We start from the raw sequence: 18,441 nt of genomic DNA on the forward strand, positions 1-18,441 counted from the left end.
TTAAAATGCAAATTTTAACGAGTAAGTTATCTTTTGAAAATTAGTAACGTGGGTGCTCTCCCTCCTGGGAACACGGCCACGCCTTTCTTCCCCCTCAGGCGAGCGTCTCCTGAACTCTAGGGTCCTCACGAGACTTGCAAGCAGGGAAGCACTGGGCAGCACAGCTCATCCTGGACTAACCCCTGAACCTCACTCCGAGGCCCCCTTTTCTCTGACTTCCCAGTGAGCTTCTGTTGCTTCCTCTATCCCAGGCCTGTCCTTGTTTCACTGTCCCCAGCTTTAAAGTAAATATACTCTGAAAAATAAAAATTTTCCCTATGGGTGCCACCTTTATTTAAAAAAATATTTTTAAATCCTTACCGAAGGATTTTTTCCATTGATTTTTTTTTTTTGGGGGGGGGGGGTAGGGAACCATTCATGTGAGAGAGACAGATTAATTGGTTTCTCTATCTACTTTTATTCTAAACTACCTCGTCATAATGTACCAATTATAATGGGCCAATCCTTAGAACCCAAAATAAAATCTGTTGTATTAAAATCGGTAAGTATGCCCTTGCTGGTTTGGCTCAGTGGATGGAGCATTGGCCTGCGGACTAAAGGGTCCCAGGTTTGATTCTGGTCAAGGGCATGTGCCCGGTTGCAGGCTAGATCCCCAATAGGGGCCATGCAGGAGGTAGTTAATCAATGATTCTCTCTCATCATTGATGTTTCTCTCTCTCTCACCTTCTCCCCTCCTCTCTGAAATCAATAAAAATATATTTTTTAAAATATCTCACCCTTAGAGACTCATAAGCAGCAAATGTGGCACTGCTTTCCATGTACTCTCCGTACTCAGTGACACTCACTGTTAGCAGAGTCTGACCCGGAGCTTTGGCTGCTATGTGTGTACTGGAACAGTGCTTGGAACCAGGTCTTTGAATACCTGCAAATCAAACAGTATGACTTCAGTAGGGTAACAAGCACTCAGTTCTCAAGGAAATCATCTATAGAAATAAAAGAATCGCCCTGGCTGGTGTGGCTCAGTTGTTTGGGCGTCATTCCATGTACCAAAGGGACTCGGGTTCCATTTCCATCTGGGCACATACCCGGTTTGCAGGCTTCATCCCCAGTAGGGGGCATTCAGGAGGCGGTTGACAGAATAAACCAAAGTATTGTAAAGAAAGGTAATATGTGAATTTATAATATAATTTGTAGTTTCTGAATTGATTTGTCCTTTAATTCTAAGACAAAGAAAGAAGAAAATAAAAAGCTTACTCTCACCTTCTTTGAAAAGAGTAAAGACTCCTTGCTTATCCATGTGTAGATCCAAGGATAAAAGAGAGCAGTCTGAGAATGCGATGGCCTCACTAGTCTCCTTATTTATGTGATACATAGCAATGGGGATTTCTATAAGCTGGCCAATCTCCACATCAGCATGATATGGTAACAGTTCAATTTTGTTCAGTTTCAGGACATATATCTAGAAGGGAAAAAATCAATCCTTCAAGAAAGTTATGTCAGCCCAGCCAGCGTGGCTCAGTGGTTGAGCATCGAGTTATGAACCAAAGGTCATGGTTTGATTTCCAGTCAGCATACATACCCAGGTTGTGGGCTCGGTCCCCAGTGGGGGGCAGGCGGGAGGCAGCCAATAGATGATTTTCTTTCATCAATGATCTCTCTCTCTCTCTCTCTCTCTCTCTCTCTCTCTCTCTCTCTCTCCCTTTCTCTCTCTCTCTCTCTCCCCCTCCCTCCCTCCCTCTCTCTGAAATCAATAATAATATATATTTAAAACAACAAAAATAATATTTTTTTATTGGTTTACTATTTTACTATTTCTGGCACTTTACAGAAAAAGTTTGCTGACCTCTGATATAGAGCAATTCCTCTTTCTTGATATCTTTACATTTATTTATTGATTGATTGATTTGAGAGAGAGAGAGAGAGAGAGAGGAAGGGAGAGAGAGAAAGAGAGAAGGAAACATCAATTTGCTGTTCCACTTTTTTATGCATTCATTGGTTGATTCTTATATATTCTTTTATATGCCCTGACTGGGGATGGAATCCACAACCTTGACATATTGGGATGATGTTCTAACTAACTGAGCTCCCGGGCAGGGCCATATCTTTTTTAAAATATCTTTTATTTTGTCTTTGCTATAGATTGCTTGTAACTCTCCCCACTCCCCACCCTTCACCTCCCAAATCATATATGTTGAAATACCAACCCGAAAAGTGATGGTATTAGATGGGGCCTTTGAGAGGGGCTTAGGTCTTAAGGGTGTAGCCCTTATAAATGGGATTTGCACCCTTATATTAAGAGACCCCCACAGAACTCCCTAGTCCCTTCCACCATGTGAGTTTACAGCAAAAAGACAGCCTTCTATGAACTAGACATTAAGTAACTGGCTATTAAGTGAAGCAGGATTCAATACAGGTCTAAGAATATTTAAGAAATATGTACTTCCAGAGTGAATTTGAGCATCATTTTCTTAAATGGCCAATTTGGACTAGAAAATAATTTTAAATGTGTTATTGTACTTAAATTTAGACAGCAAAAAAAGAAAAGAAGTAAATTTAGGCAGTAGTATCTCAGGAGTAATAAGAAGGTTCTTTGGAGAATTGCGTACCTTCATTTCTCCGTATCGGAAAGGATTTTGTACATCTCGGGCCACAACAGTGCTGTTGCCTCTGACCTGACCAGCAGTCACCAGTCCTTTTGTGGTCACCATGGCCACTGTTTCGTTAGAAGAGGCCCAGGTGAAGTTGCCACTGCCACCCTCTACCTGTGAAAAAAATACCACCTTATATTTAATTACTATAGGAGAAAAATGTAATTTACATGGAGACGTAAAATCTGGTAAAGTTTGAGAAATACTAAAAATATATAATGAATTATTTCTGGACACATGAGGAAACTTATGTTCTAAAAGGGGGAAGATAAATGTTATAAAGAGATTATTGATGGCAGTGTCACAAAATGTCAAAAAGGGCACAAAGAAGCTTAATCAAACTGGTAAAAGTCACAAGGAGCCTTGGTGGTGTGGTTCAGTGGTTAAATGTTAACCCATGAACCAGGAGGTCACGGTTGGGTTCCAGGTGAGAGCACATGCCCGGTTTGCCAGCTCAATCCCCACGAGGGCGCATGCAGGAGGCAGCCAATTGATGCTTCTCTTTCATCTTTGATATTTCTCTCTCCCCCCCTCTCCCTTCATCTCTCTCTAAAATAACTAAAACCATATTTAGGAAAAAAATAAAACTCACAAGGAAAGAATAAATGGAGGAGAGACAGAAAGTATACCGAGTTTTGTAAGGATGACAGTATTCAAGAGCATAATTTGGTTGTCACCAAAAAGTCTGAGTTGCCGAGACCGGTTTGGCTCAATGGATAGAGCGTCAGCTTGGGAACTGAAAGGTCCCGGGTTCGATTGTGGTCAAGGGCATGTACCTTGGTTGCGGGCATATCCCCAGTAGGGGGTGTGCAAGAGGCAGCTGGTCGATGACTCTCTCTCATCGATGTTTCTAGCTCTCTATCTCTCTCCCTTCCTCTCTGTACAAAATCAATAAAATATATTAGAAAAAAAAAGTCTGAGTTATACTATTAGGTCTAGGGGGAAATGAATTTAACATTAGCCAAATTTCAATAAATTAAGCTATTAAAAAAACTGAATTATCTCTTTGTGAAACCTCATTTTATAAGACAACATACCTGTACTTTATAATAATATAGCATTCCCATAGGATGATGAGGAAATGCCAAGTAGTTGGGGGTAAGCTTGATGGGTAAATAAATCTTCACTTCTTGCTGATGTACAACTGGAAATTTTATAGGCTGAATATTTTTATTCTAGAAGAGCAGAAAAAATGGAGCAAAAGAGCTTTTATGAGGATTCTTCATATAATACATATTCATATTTAAAGCACTATAACATGGTGTGCTAATGAATTACTCAACCAGTTTCTATATATAAAAGAAACAAATGTCCCTATTCATTAAAGAAGCACAACTACTGTGGATCATTAATAATGAAAGGAATTTTGCTAAACACAAAATAAGTATCACAATCAGGGAAACTAAAGTTTCCTGAAATAAAAGTTTTATCAACATAGGGAAGGAAATCATAATTTCAGAAAGACAGACCCTTCAACACTCATCAGTTAAGTACATGAACTCTAAAGGCAAAGTAATATTACAAACTATTCATAATAAAAGAAAAAACATTTAAAAATGCTGGGGGGAGCCAGGCCAGCGTGGCTCAGTGGTTGAGTGCTGACCTCTGAACTAGGTCATGGTTCAATTCCCAGTCAGGACACATGCCCAGGTTGCAGGCTCGATATCCAGTAGGGGGCATGCAGGAGGCAGACCATCAATGATTCTCTCTTATCACTGATGTTACTATCTCTTTCTCTTCTTCCTCCCTCTCTGAAACCAATAAAAATATATAAAGGAACTTCAAATTATATACACAATAACCATAAAATATAGATACATGCAATAACACAGATATGAACAGAAAATTTATAGAAGTATAAACTACTAAGTATACTGTTTATCAGGTTTTTTTCTATTTTTTTATACTCACTTAATGATATGTTTATGGATTTTAGAGAGAGAAAAAGGGAGAAAGAAGAGAAGGATAGAGAGAAACATTGATGTGGGAGGCAAGAGTTGTCTTTTGTATAGCCCATGACTCGAGATCAACCCATAACCTAGATATGTGTGCCCTGACTGAAAATCGAACCCATACCCTTTTGGTGTATGGGACCTTACTCCAACCATTTGAGCCACACGACCAGAGCTGTTTGTCAGTTTTTTATTTTTTGTGAAAGACAGAGGTGGGATATGCCATCTATCTGCTTGCAAAACAAGAAGTTATCAAGATTCATCGGTGTCCTCCGAACTCAGAGAAGTCCTTTTAGTTCCTACCTTGGAGATGATGTTAGTCAGGGATGCATTTATCACCACGACACCATCTTTCAGAGTTTTCACCACGTGGTAAGATCCGTTCACAGTCGTTAGCTGCTCTTCAAAGTACTCCCTCGGGAACTGGCATGTAATCCTGATATTCTGAAAACCAGCCCAACAGCATCACCAACCTGAAGAAATGCCTTTTCCCTAAAGCCATCTAAACCCCAAAGCAGTAAAGGAAGAAAAAAAGTGCTCTGCATTCTGGAGATAAAGAAATGACAACAGGGCACTCTTTCCCCCGCCCCACGTGGGAGCCTATACTTGTTCTTCAATAAAATCTTCACCTTTGCTATTAAAAAAAAAAAAAAAAAAAAATTTGCTCTCCATCATGGAAATTCTAAGTTGGAAAGATGTAATTCTAATGTGGTGCTAGTTTTTGAAAGATCCACTAATGGCAAGTGATCAGAAATAGAAGGAGTCCAAGCTTAGGTAAATTTTAGTGGGATGTGCCATTCCATAAGTTGACAGTTCTTGGCGGAGTGGGAGGGAGAGGGGAAATGCTGGAGAGCGAGTGGAACACTTCATCTGATGTTCACCCTTCTGCTTTCACCCCACAATCTGTGCTGACCATCTCTGAAGTGAAGTCGTAGAACGAGGATCCCCTCCAAAGTACTATCACTTCAGTTCTTTCCTATAATTCTGACCAAATTATATCTTTTACTTCTGGCTTAGCATTCCTCAAGGACAGAATGATTCAGTAATAACAATGAAGTAGCAACTTGCATTTCCAAAGGTAAAATCTGGAAACGAAAGCAAATAAAAGGGTTCGAGGGGCTAGAGAAATACAAGAGAGACTCACATCTGAAATATAGACCTTTGTGCTGCTTTTATCAAACACTTCTACCGTGATGACATACACCTGTCCCACCTCTAGACTCCATCGGCCTCCAGGCTGGACTGTGAAACCTACATACACATCAAGAAACAAAAATATGAGGAGAGTTTCCAAAGTAGATCCTGCGGTTCACTCTATCAAATTGTGTAACAATCTGGGGTTCCAAAGATGCTGGCTTAACTGAGCTCAGGTACAAAGAAATACTCTGTTATATCTGCACATAAAAACAAACCACAACTGTAGGTTCTTTCAGTCAGACTCATTGTTTCAAATGGTCTAAAGACATTCAGATTCTCTCTCTCTCTCTCTCTCTCTCTCTCTCTCTCTCTCTCTCTCTCTCTCTCTCCCCCCCCCTCTCTTTTTAATCCTCACCTGAGTATATTTTCCCATTGTTTTTAGAGAGAGTGGAAGAGAAAGGGAAAGACCGAGAGAAATATTGATGTGAGAGAAACACATCAACTGGTTATCTCCTGCAGAAGCCCCGACCAGGGCCCCAGCCGTGCCCCTGACTGGAAAAGAACCCAGGATCCTTCAATCCATAGGCCAACACTCTATCCACTGAATCAAACTGGGTAGAGCAACATTCAGATTCTTTTTCTCTTGTATAAAGTCTCTTTTCCTAATCCAACATTTTATTACATGCATCTTTATATTTTCCAATCTGCTTCACTCTTACAGACAGCATATAACCAGAACAATGTATGAAAAAATGTCAAAGTAAGGTTAAATTTGTAGTTAATTAAGTCTCAAAATGAAGGTTAAAGAAGCGCTATCATTTTCAATATGTTCATTTTAGCTATTTAGCTTTCAGAAAATTATTATCTAAAAATACCTAAAAATCCAGGTTGCACAACATATATGGTGGAATTTGGAAGTCCAGACACAGAGCGCATATGGACATCTTAATTTGTGCTTAAGGAAATCATATAAGCCAGAGCTGGATGAAAAGAGAAAAGTGTGCTATACCAAAGGGGGGAAAATGAACCCACCAACAAAACTTCTATCTTTTCCTAGCCCTTGAAAAGCAAAAACCTAAATATGTACACTTCTGAGAAAAATATGAGGGACTCAATAATCACATGAATCAGGTGTTCTTGAACTTCAAATTTAGAAAAATGGAATGAGAGAAAAAAGGCCATCCTCCACGCTTTTAATATGCATTTAGCTGCAGGACCCTTTTTCCAAATAAACTTACCCCGAACCCATTATGGAAAGCAGGACAAAGTGGATGGCTCTGATTGAAGAAATGAACAGGGTGACAGAGGAATAGGAAGAGGCGTGACTTGCATTCAGCCTTGAGCTCTGCAGACTTTTATTTTATTGATTTTTTACAGAGAGGAAGGGAGAGGGATAGAGAGTTAGAAACATCATGAGAGAGAAACATCCCTGCTGGGGATGTGCCCACAACCAATGTACATGCCCTTGACCAGAATTGAACCTGGGACATCTCAGTCCGCAGACAGATGCTCTATCCACTGAGCCAAGCCAGTTTCGGCTCTGCAGACTTTTTAAAAATCACTAATTGAGGCGCTCTCCCTTCTGGGAACACACACGCTTTTCTTCCCTCTCAGGTGTGCATCTCATAAGCTCTAAGGGTCCCCATGAGACTTGCAACCAGGGGAGCAATGGGCAGCGGCAGCTCATCCTGGACTAACTAACCCCCTGAACCTGTCTCCAAGGCCCCCTTTTCTCTGACTTTCTAGAGAGCAAAGCGGCCCCATCTAGGATCTCCTGTTGCTTCTTCTACCCTAAGCCCTTCCTTGTTTCACTGTCCCCAGCTTTAATAAATGTCCTCTCTCAAAAAAAAAAAAAAATCATGAATTGATTTTCTAATATCTGCGGCAAATCTGTAACACCAAAATGCTTTCTCCTTCCCACTGAAGTTACTTCTGGGTCACTTATACACCATACTACCCATTACCCTCTTCATTTGAAGTTAAATTCTAGCAGAAATATAAATTTATTATTCTACCCATCTATACACATCTAATTAGGAACATTAATTCCCTCTCAAAAATATACTACATCCATAAGCTAAGAAAAAATATTTCTGCTCTGAGAAACATATAACTGAGGACAGAAAACACCCATTAATTCAAAGTACACTAATTCAGAAATTGTATTAATTCCGTCATTCACTGGACTACAATTTCTCACTACATTATTTATAGTGATAACAAAAATAAAATAATATTTTCTCTATTTGAAGAATCAAACTTTTATTTTAAAATTTTTTTTAATTGATTTCAGAGATAGGAAGGGAGAGGGAGAGAAACATCAATGATGAGAAAGAATCAGTTGACTTCTGCACACCCCCTAGTGGGGATTGAGCCTGCAACCTGGGCATGTGCCCTGACTGGGAATTGAACTGTGAACTCCCAGCTCATAGGTGGACACTCAACCACTGAGCCACACCAGCCGGGTGAACCTTGCTGTTCTTTAAACATGGCAACATGCTCCTGTTTCAGAACCTTTGCAATTTCTGCCAAAACCAGTTTGGCTCAGTGGATAGGGCGTTGGCCTGTGGACTGAAAGGTCCCAGGTTCGATTCCAGTCAAGGGCATGTACCTTGGTTGCTGGGCACATCCCCAGTGGGGGGCGTGCAGGAGGCAGCTGATCTGTGTTTCTCTCTCATTGATGTTTCTAACTCTCTATCCCTATCCCTTTCTCTCTGTAAAAAATCAATAAAATATATTAAAAAAAAACAACACATATCTTTGGATGAGGATTTAAAAAATTACTCTCAACTCAACAAATATTAATGAATCATCTTTTTCTCAATTGTTCATGTGAAAACAACAAATAAAATTTTTTTAAAAATCACACGCAAGTTTCTCCAAACTTTTCCTCAGTCTTATAATGTGATTGAGGTTGCAAATAAGCACTAAAGTCAACAGATACTAAGCTCCATCCAACTACTTCTCTTCCTGTTATTAGAAAGTATAACAATGTGCCAAAACTGGTTTGGCTCAGTGGTAGAGCGTCGGTCTGAGGACTGACTGAAAGGTCCCAGGTTCGATTCCGGTCAAGGGCATGTACATTGGTTGCGGGCACATCCCCGGTAGAGGGTGTGCAGGAGGCAGTTGGTCGATGTTTCTCTCTCATCACCGTTTCTAGCTCTCTATCTCTCTCCCTTCCTCTCTGTAAAAAATCAATAAAATATTTTTTTTTTAAAAAAGAAAGTATAACAATGTACAGTGATTGTTAAATAAAACAAACCTATGGAAAATTATGTGTAGTAGTAGTAATATAATCACTCAACAAATTATTTTACCAAGGAGCATTTCTAGCATGCTCAGGGAAAGAGATGTTGGCAGCTAAAACTTGAAAAGGATACTTTTATGGACAAAAATGAGGTTAGCGTGGCCCAGCTGGAGGGCGGTCACAAGAGCGGTTTTCTCATCCAGCACCACCACTTTCCCGGAAGACGACGCATTGTGCGCAACTTTATGGTTTTGTAATTCCAGCGTGTAATGTTCCAGGGGAAATCTCATCTCTGCAAAACATGAAAGACACACAAATATAAAGAGAGCAGCCACTCCAACAGACAATAGTACAGTGTTGGATTATAAAAGGAAAATTAAGAAGCAGGCCTAGATAAGAGTATGCACGATCTGTTCCTACTTTCCTTTCCACTACCATGAATTTCTACATGCGGCCATTTGGGGAGGGTACTATGAGTTTATTGTAGGCATTACTTGTATTCTTACATACTGTAAACTGAGAGTAGCAGAAGGAATCCCCACTAGGTCAATTAGGAAAGAATTAATATTAATGGAGTCAATCACACTTTATAAACTCAATGGGATTTTTAGAGTCAACAGAGTATTCAGTTTTCAGTTACCAAACTGAGTTTTTCAAGAAACTTTTGCCAAGATAATTCATGTCCTTTCTGGTAAAGTTTCTTCCCTTGCCCTGCAGAAGCTAGTAAGTTTTTGGTTGTTGTTTTAATGAAGAATCCATACGCCTATGGTTACTGAAGCTTCGCCAAACTATAGCATTTAATCTGCTTAAGATATGGGGACTATCTCTGTATTAGCAGCTCTAGGATAGCAAACAGAGAAAACTGTATTACAAAATCTAAAAGCATGTGCATACATAACGTGGAGTGCTTCTCACACAAAGGATTTGGGAAATGTCAGTCTTAGGAAATGATAACCCCCTTACCTGTCACTCTTCCCTGAACCATTTTTGCAACTCGGTATCTAATGCCTGTTCCCACTAAGAGGTAAATATCATGGGATGGCACAAGAAACACATTCTCCAAAACCAGCAGACGTATCACTGCTGCCGCCACTTTCTAAAAGAGGGAAAAAATAAAAATTTCCAAACTTGAGGCCATCTTCCTGGTTAGAAGCTTTATAAAGATTTTTTAAAATGCTTTCCTAATCACAAATCATAATTTCAGCTAGCCTTAAAAAATGACCATGAATCTTAATACCATATTAACTTTCTAAGTCATTTTACTAACTTTCTAAGTCACTTATTTTCTAAATCACTCAAACTGAGAATGAAAAACGACGAGCCTTCTAAAGGAGAAGAGTAGGTAAATAAAATGACAAGTATGCTGAAAGGAGAAACGGTAAGATTTCACTGTTATGCCACAGAAATCCTTTAACCAACCACCAACTGTCTTTCCAGATTAAGTTGAACATTGATTCTTTTTTTCTTTTTTTTAAATATATGTTATTGATTTTTTACAGAGAGGAAGAGAAAAGGATAGAGAGTTAGAAACATCGATGAGAGAGAATCATCAATCAGCTGCCTCTTGCACACTCCCTACTGGGGATGTGCCCGCAACCAAGGTACATGGCCTTGACTGGAATTGAACCTAGGACCTTTCAATTGCAGGCTGACGCTCAATCCATTGAGCCAAACCGGTTTTGGCTGAACATTGATTCTTGTGAAGGCTTACGCAACACAAGGCTAGTAGGCTGCCCTCTGGGACATCTATATACTTGTGTTCCTGCCACTTGCAGTAAATGCTAATCACAAGACTATTTCCCCCCAAACCCATTTATGCCAGTAGCACTTCTATATATATAAAAGACTGGCCGGTATCTATGATGCACCCTGACCACCAGGAGGCAGATGCTTGATGCAGGAGCTGCTGAGCTGCAGTGACTTGGCAGAGGCAGTTCTTGTGTGATGCACCCCAGAACCGGAGAGTAGGGAGCCCAATTCCTTGCAGGGCAGTGTGATTCCACCTTCAGCTGTGGGTTATGTTGTTGCTGGGACACTGTTAACCCCAAATCTGGTTTACTGCACACTGGCGTCTGCATTCCCCACCCTGCACAGCAGCAACTTTGCAGAGTGCCCTCTCACACTCCGGGACCCCTTGGGGGATGTCAGAGAACGGGTTTCGGCCCGATCCCCACAGGCTAGACCGAGGGACCCCACCTGCCAGAGGGATCCTGCTCATTCCACATATGCCCCTCTAGCCATAGTGCCACCACAAGAATTCTTTTTTTTTTTTTTTTTTTTCTATGTAGGAGAAATATACTACTACTCAACCTCTACTGTAAGGTTGACAGCCCTGTGAACTCCTTTCATGTAGCATGTTATGGAAGTATTCCTGCTCCCAAAGGAATGAGGAGCAGACATATTTCCACATGCAAAAGAATTCTTATTAATTTCCTTGGAATGTGCATGAATCCGTGCACTGGGCCACTAGTTTAATTACAAACCACTTAAAAAATAAACCATGAATGCAAAAATAAAACAGTTGTGCCCTAACTGGTTTGGCTCAGTGGATAGAGCGTTGGCCTGCGGACTCAAGGGTCCCAGGTTCAATTCTGGTCAAGGGCATGTATCTTGGTTGCGGGCACATCCCTAGTAGGAGGTGTGCAGGAGGCAGCTGATGGATATTTCTAACTCTCTTTCCCTCTCCCTTCATATCTGTAAAAAAATCAATAAAATATATGGGGAAAAATAGTTGTTTCTACAAAAAATTTAAACCTTTCTTTAAATTGATTTGAGAGAGAAAAAAAAAACACAAACACACACACATTGATTTTGTGTTCTACTCATTTATGCATTCATTGGTTGATTCTTGTATGTGCGCTGACCGGGGATTGAAACCACAACCTTGGCATATTGAGACAATGCTCTAACCAACTGAACTATGTGGACAGTGAAAAAAATTTTTTTTAAGTTTTGAAAAGTTAGCCGAAACCGGTTTGGCTCAGTGGTAGAGCGTCGGTCTGCGGACTGAAAGGTCCCGGGTTCGATTCAGGTCAAGGGCATGTACCTTGGTTGCGGGCACATCCCCAGTAGGTGGTGTGCAAGAGGCAGCTGGTCGATGTTTCTCTCTCATCGACGTTTCTAGCTATCTATCCCTCTTCCGTCCTCTCTGTGGAAAATCAATAAAATATATATATTTTAAAAGTTTTGAAAAGTTAAAAGCAAACTGCTAAAATGTGCTATTAAATTGGGTTTAGGTGTGAAATGTAAAAATTCTTGAAAAATATGGAATTATGAATTCAAATTGCTTCACAAGTCTGATTTTTCACTTTACTATAAAATGAAAAGAAGATACTAGAAACCAATTTATACAAGAAACAGCAGGTATAGTTCTAACCCGTGAACTCATGACCAAAGAAAGGTCTTGGACCTACACCAAAGGACTGGTGAATAAAATGCAGCTACAGCCCAGCCAGCAGGCTCAGTGGCTGAGTGTCAACCTATGAACCAGGAGGTTGGGGTTCAATTCCAGGTCAGGGCATATGTCCGGGTTGGGGCTCCATCTGTAGTGGGGTGTGTACTGGAGGCAGCCAATCAATGATTCTCATCACTGATGTTTCTATCTCTCTCTTCCTCTATGAAATAAATAAAAATATTTTTAATGCATTTATATGTTTTAACAGAAAACAGCAGTTGTATTTGTAATAGGTAACAAAATGTTTAAGGAAGACAAGTATTGTTTTTCACGTTTACCCACTTCAAATGATTTTTTCAATTAAATGACTATTAGCCCAAATTATATCAGGTTAGATAGAAAGCTTCTATTATAGATAAACATAAGAAACTATATTTTATGTAGGCAAGACTAGTAAATTACAGTTTATAGCACAAACTTTTTACCTTATAAAATGGTTCCAAAATTTGAACTTTTACAATTGCTGCACCAGTTCTAATCCCAGACACCAAAATTATATCTCCTTGTTTTCCTTCTTTTTCCATCTCAGTTATATATGCTGGGGGAGAATATTCTGCTTCAGAGTATTTTAGAATCCTAAAGAGATTAAAAATAGGGTTGTTTCTAATATAATCAAATAATCAGTCTTCTTCCAAAAGGCCCTAAGCAACTTTAAACCTTGACTCTTCAATCTCTATACAGTATACAAAGTTGCGTTATATTTTTTTGTTGTTAACCTTCACCTGAGGATTTTTTCCCATTGATTTAGAAAAATATTTTTATTGATTTCAGAGAGGAAGGGAGAGGAAGAGAGATAGAAATATCAATGATGAGAATCATTGATTGGCTGATGCCTCCTGTACAACCCCCTAGGGGATCGAGCCCACAACCTGGGCATCTGGGCATGTGCCCTTGACTGGAATTGAACCTGGGACCCTTCAGACTACAGGCCGACGCTGTATCCACTGAACCAAACCAGCTAGGGCTCCATTGATTTTTAAAAATATATATTTTATTGATTTTTTACAGAGAGGAAGGGAGAGAGATAGAGAGCTAGAAACGTCGATGAGAGAGAATCATCAACCAGCTGCCTCCTGCACACCCCCCACCGGGGATGTGCCCGCAACCAATGTACATGCCCTTGACTGGAATCGAACCTGGGAGTCAAACCGGTTTTGGCTCCATTGATTTTTTTAGAGAGAGTTGAAGGGAGGGAGGAAGGGGAGGGAGGGGAAAAGAAAGAGAGAAAAAGAGACATCTACTGGCTGCTTCCCGCAGGCGCCCAACCAGGGTCAGGGATCGAACCTGCAACAAGGTTCATGCCTTTGACCAGGAGACCCTTCAGTGCTAGCTCAGCACTCTAACCACTGAACTACTGGCCAAGGCAAAAGTTTTAATATTTCCCCACACACACAAAGACTATATAGAAGAAAAGTATTTAATGTGCCTCTAGCTAAAATTGTAGTTGGACTAAAACTTGGATGGTCTCAGAGCTATTTCTTGGTACTGAAGAAAAAATTTCATACTATTTTTCCCACTTACTGTATTTCAGCATGTGCAAATAGCTTAAACAAAAAAACAGCCAGAATATATACCTGACTCAAATAATCTATATGTTTAAAAGGCTAATATGAAAAATTCCTCCTCAGGAGTTCAACCAGGAGACCTAGAGTTCGATCGCTCGCTATGACATGTGCTGATCACCAGGGGGGCCGCGTGGAACAAAGGAAGGCTCCGGCTGGTAGCCAGAAGACTCCGATCAGTACTGATCACCAGCCAGGCCTAGGGACCCTACCAGTGTAAAAATTTTGTGCACCGGGCCTCTAAATGTACATACTAGTAATCCTGAATGCATGAACTCCTTTGCAATTCATCAAATTAAACTATCCTAATGGTACCCTATATCCATACCATACTATATCCTGCATCTGCATCCTACTGTACCAAAGACATCCCCCCACCTGGTAAATTTATCTGTTCCAAAGGAGCTCAGACAGCAGGATTAATGCCCTTACAAATGGTGGTTGTTCAGTGTACCACTAAGGCAGAGGTCTCCTTCAGAGTCAGATGGTATATGTGAGGTTGCAAGGTTACCTAATTTTGTGAGACAGTTCTCCTCTTGATGATTCGTTGTCCTTGGCAATGCTCCACTCAAACATCATCCCTGCCAAACTACTAAAAGTATTTCCTGTAGATCAAGTCAAATGCAGACAAGACAGAATCACATACTCAAAACCATTCAGGTATCTTGAACTAAAAAGGAAAACCTAACTAGTAAGTTAGTTTTGGGCCTTTTTCATGAACAAATAGCTACACTTATCATTAATTAATTAAAATACATACACCAGGAAGATCCCTACATAAACAATATAAGTGCTATTGCTGCACAAGCTTTCCGAAAGTAAAAAGAACTCAAAATGATTAGCTTCTGGTTGACAAAAATTACGCCACTTTTTCTGTTTCTCTTTACCTAAAGGCCACCTTGTAGTCTACCTCAGAGTTTATAAGAATCCCTAAATCCTGGTCCCTTCAACAAAAATTTTATAAAATTGAGATTCTAGAATAATACATTCACTCTTCAGACTTAAAAAACTATTCTTTACTGAACAGTTTAGAAAGAGGCAATAACTATGAATGTTTTAAATGTATTATAACATCAGCATAGTATATTAAGCTATATAAAACCAGGCTCAAGAAAGACAAATTTAAAATTATAAAACTTTTTCACAGGTTTACATGGAATTTTCCTAGCCTACAGAAAGAGGACGTATCAAAACAGAGCTAACAATAAATTCTAAAAAAGGGTTCTTAGTTGCTGGTTTTGGGATCATCAGCAGAAGCTAAGTGGCAGAATTTGGACATTCAAAAAAACTTCTGAGATAACCAACTATCCAATTTAGCAGAAAAATTTTATGAAAGTGTACTGAACCATGCTCAGAATGATTAATTCCTCATGTACACGAGCTTCACATGAGAAAATAAATATTGCTTCCACTCTGCTTTTATCTTTCAAGTTTCTGTTTCCAAGTACTAAACATACAGGAGGTATTTAAGTAATTTTGCTGAATCTTCTGAACTTTTGTACCTTCAGCATCCAAGGCCCTCACCATCAGTTCCAGGGGTGAATCGTCTACATAAAGTTCCCGAGTTCGAGATATAATCTCAATGCTGTCTATCATATCAACCTTCACATCACAGCGCAGCTCGTGGTCAGTCACTGCAATGAATCCAAACACTCAGAGCTTAATTCAACAGCTCATAGCTCTACTAAACGTCATACACACTCACAATCTTATTCTAAATAATAGAAAAAAAAAGAAAGGCTGTAACAGTTGCTTTCAACCCGTGGAAGAAAACAACACAATGACAAAATGTAACAACTTTTGTTTGTAATAAAACACTACACCGGTGACTCCCCAACACTGATCTACAATGTATGTTTTCATTCATCCATTGAAAAATGAGAAAAAATAATGTAAAATAGCACATAATCGAATGTATTCACTTTAAAGGACTATACTTTATTTTTACATTTTATCTTAGTTTTGAAGTGTCAAAATGTTTTTCCTTTATGAAATTATGGTAATAGGTTTTTAAAAATGTATTTAGTAAAATAAAATGGTTGCAACAATGTCAGTCCTACCAAAAAAATTTCTCTTTATTTTTCCAATTTCCCCCCTTTTTAAAAAAATATATTTATTGGTTTTTAGAGAGGAAGGAAGAGAGAGAGTTAGAAACATCAGTCAGCTGCCTCCTGCCCACCCCCTACTGGGGATGTACCTGCAACCAAGGTACATTCAGTAAACAGGCTGATGCTCTATCCACTGAGCTAAACCGGCGGCTAATTGCCCCCCTTTGGACCATGAGATTAAAAGGCCTGGGAATCATGTATTAGATACAATCAGAGTTCCAGACCATATAGTCATAATGAAATTCATAAACACAAATTGAAATGGTACAGAATGAAATGAAGATGAAATAAAAATGGTTTGATACTATCCTTTAATAGTACTTCCCCGTCATATTTACCATGTGTAGAGGACTGTCTAAATAGCCAACCTATTCTGCTGTTGTAACTACACATTTTTATTTATTTTTAAAATATATATATTTTATTTAAAAGCATTTCTTGAGCTGTTCTAGTTTAAAACAGACTGGTGCAGTACTACCCAAACTTTCGTATGGATGAGAATCACCCAGAAAGCTTGTTTTGGGACCACCCCAGAGATTCTGATAGAGTAGAACAGAGATGGGGCCTAAGAATTTTCATTTCTCCCCTGGCCAGGGTGGCTCAGTTGCTTGAAGCATTGTCCTGTGCACTGGAAGGTCACCTGTTCGGTTCCTGGTCAAGGCACATACCTAGGTTGCTGGTTCTATCCCCGGTGGGGGCATTGTGCATGAGGCAACCAACTGATGTTTCTCATACCATCACTTCCATGTTTGTGTGTGTGTGTGTGTGTGTGTGTGTGTGTGTATGTGTTTTCTTTCTCCCACCGCCCCTCTAACAAACAAACAAAACCTCTAACAAGCTCCAGGTGTTGCTGATAGTACAGGTTCACCGACCACACTGTGAGAAGTACTAGTCTTTTTTTTTTTTTTAAAATATATTTTATTGATTTTTTACAGAGAGGAAGGGAGAGAGATAGAGAGTGAGAAACATCAACCAGCTGCCCATTGCACACCCCCTACTGGGGATGTGTCCGCAACCAATGCATATGCCCTTGACTGGAATTGAACCTGGGACCCTTCAGTCCGCAGACCGACACTCTACCCACTGAGCCAAACTGGTTTCGGCGAGAAGTATTAGTCTTTATATTACTGCCTTTGGCCTTATTCAGTCCAAGCTCAGACCTTAACACTTAAGCTAGTTCTGATAAGTAATTCTTTCCCTCTTGTATCAGGTACCATGCCAGGTGCTGAATATACAAAAAAGAGTAATAATAATAATAATAATAATAATAATAAAATAAAATAAAAAAATTAAAAAGTCACAGAATAGGATGCCACAATTATTTTACTGTTACATATCGTTTTCTCTCAACATACCTATCTCTCGAGCAAGAATAATACTGCTGAGGCGTATAGGTTGGGTAGATTCGGCAAAAATTAGAGCTTTTTGGGAACATAAGATGTCGTTTTCATATAAAGGCTCAACAGTTACTACATCAGGATGGGTGGAATGCCTGCCAGAATAAAATGCTTAAGAGTATGAAATAAGAATAAGTGGGTTAACATTTGGTGGAACACAAATTCTTTTATTTTGTCCATTATTACATACTACCAGGTGTATTTAAATGACACTCTTCAAAATAGAAACATTACTTAGGACACAAGATTTAAGTGGGAGAGTTTGGCTCAGCTTGTGTGGCTTAGCAGTTGAGCATTGCCCTATGAACCAGAAGGTCACGGTTTGATTCCCGGTCAGGGTAAATGCCAAGGTGTGGGTTTGATCCCCGGTGAGGGGCGTGCAGAAGGCAGTCAATGGACAATTCTCTCTCATCATTGATGTTCCTATCTCTCTCCCTCCCTCTCCCTTCCTCTTTGAAATCAATTTAATTTTTTTTAAGATTTAAGTGGGAGAGACTGATCAAAACCGTTTCCCAATGATCCCATATGCAAAATTACATTCCTTTCTCAATATTTAAAATTAGATTGCTACATTTTCCCCTCGGCATGTAAAAATAGGATTGATGTGTTTCCAATAATGAGAGAAGTGGTTTTCTTATACTCTCAGGAATGAGTTTCCTTCAATTCCAGAAACTGGGTTGCTGATATCTAAGATGAATAAGGCTACTGAAATGATGAGGTCCAAGCTCACTTAAAAAAAAAAAGTCATCAATATTTCTGGATGGATGGAATGGCTTTCAATACTAGAAAGATTCCTTGCATCATCGTCTCAATCAGGAAATACATCACACTGGGTTATTTTACAATTATACTTCCCTTATAATTCCTCGTGAAATGGGATGCGAACTTCTCACAAACAAACCGTAGTGCTCTCTTAGGACAGGGGTGGGGAACGCC

The 18,441-nt window shown here is 39.6% G+C and overlaps 1 protein-coding gene across 1 annotated transcript in view; it reads right to left on the reverse strand.

Annotated features, from left to right (window-relative positions):
* The window catches only part of NUP210L (nucleoporin 210 like), a 52,434-nt gene that overhangs the window by 32,134 nt on the left and 1,859 nt on the right, over positions 1–18,441 (reverse strand). Inside the window, exons 2-14 of the mRNA XM_084866941.1 lie at positions 17,464–17,600; positions 15,503–15,634; positions 14,512–14,605; positions 12,864–13,014; positions 9,948–10,080; positions 9,118–9,276; positions 6,613–6,681; positions 5,745–5,851; positions 4,904–5,044; positions 3,686–3,823; positions 2,607–2,762; positions 1,261–1,459; positions 777–922 (exon numbers count right to left, since the gene is read on the reverse strand). Of these exons, the coding sequence (XP_084723067.1) occupies positions 777–922; positions 1,261–1,459; positions 2,607–2,762; positions 3,686–3,823; positions 4,904–5,044; positions 5,745–5,851; positions 6,613–6,681; positions 9,118–9,276; positions 9,948–10,080; positions 12,864–13,014; positions 14,512–14,605; positions 15,503–15,634; positions 17,464–17,600 (1,762 nt within the window). The remainder of the gene's footprint in view (positions 1–776; positions 923–1,260; positions 1,460–2,606; positions 2,763–3,685; positions 3,824–4,903; positions 5,045–5,744; positions 5,852–6,612; positions 6,682–9,117; positions 9,277–9,947; positions 10,081–12,863; positions 13,015–14,511; positions 14,606–15,502; positions 15,635–17,463; positions 17,601–18,441) is intronic.

Source organism: Pipistrellus hanaki (genome assembly GCF_964339955.1).
Source record: "Pipistrellus hanaki genome assembly, chromosome: 18".
NCBI classification, from domain to species: domain Eukaryota; kingdom Metazoa; phylum Chordata; class Mammalia; order Chiroptera; family Vespertilionidae; genus Pipistrellus; species Pipistrellus hanaki.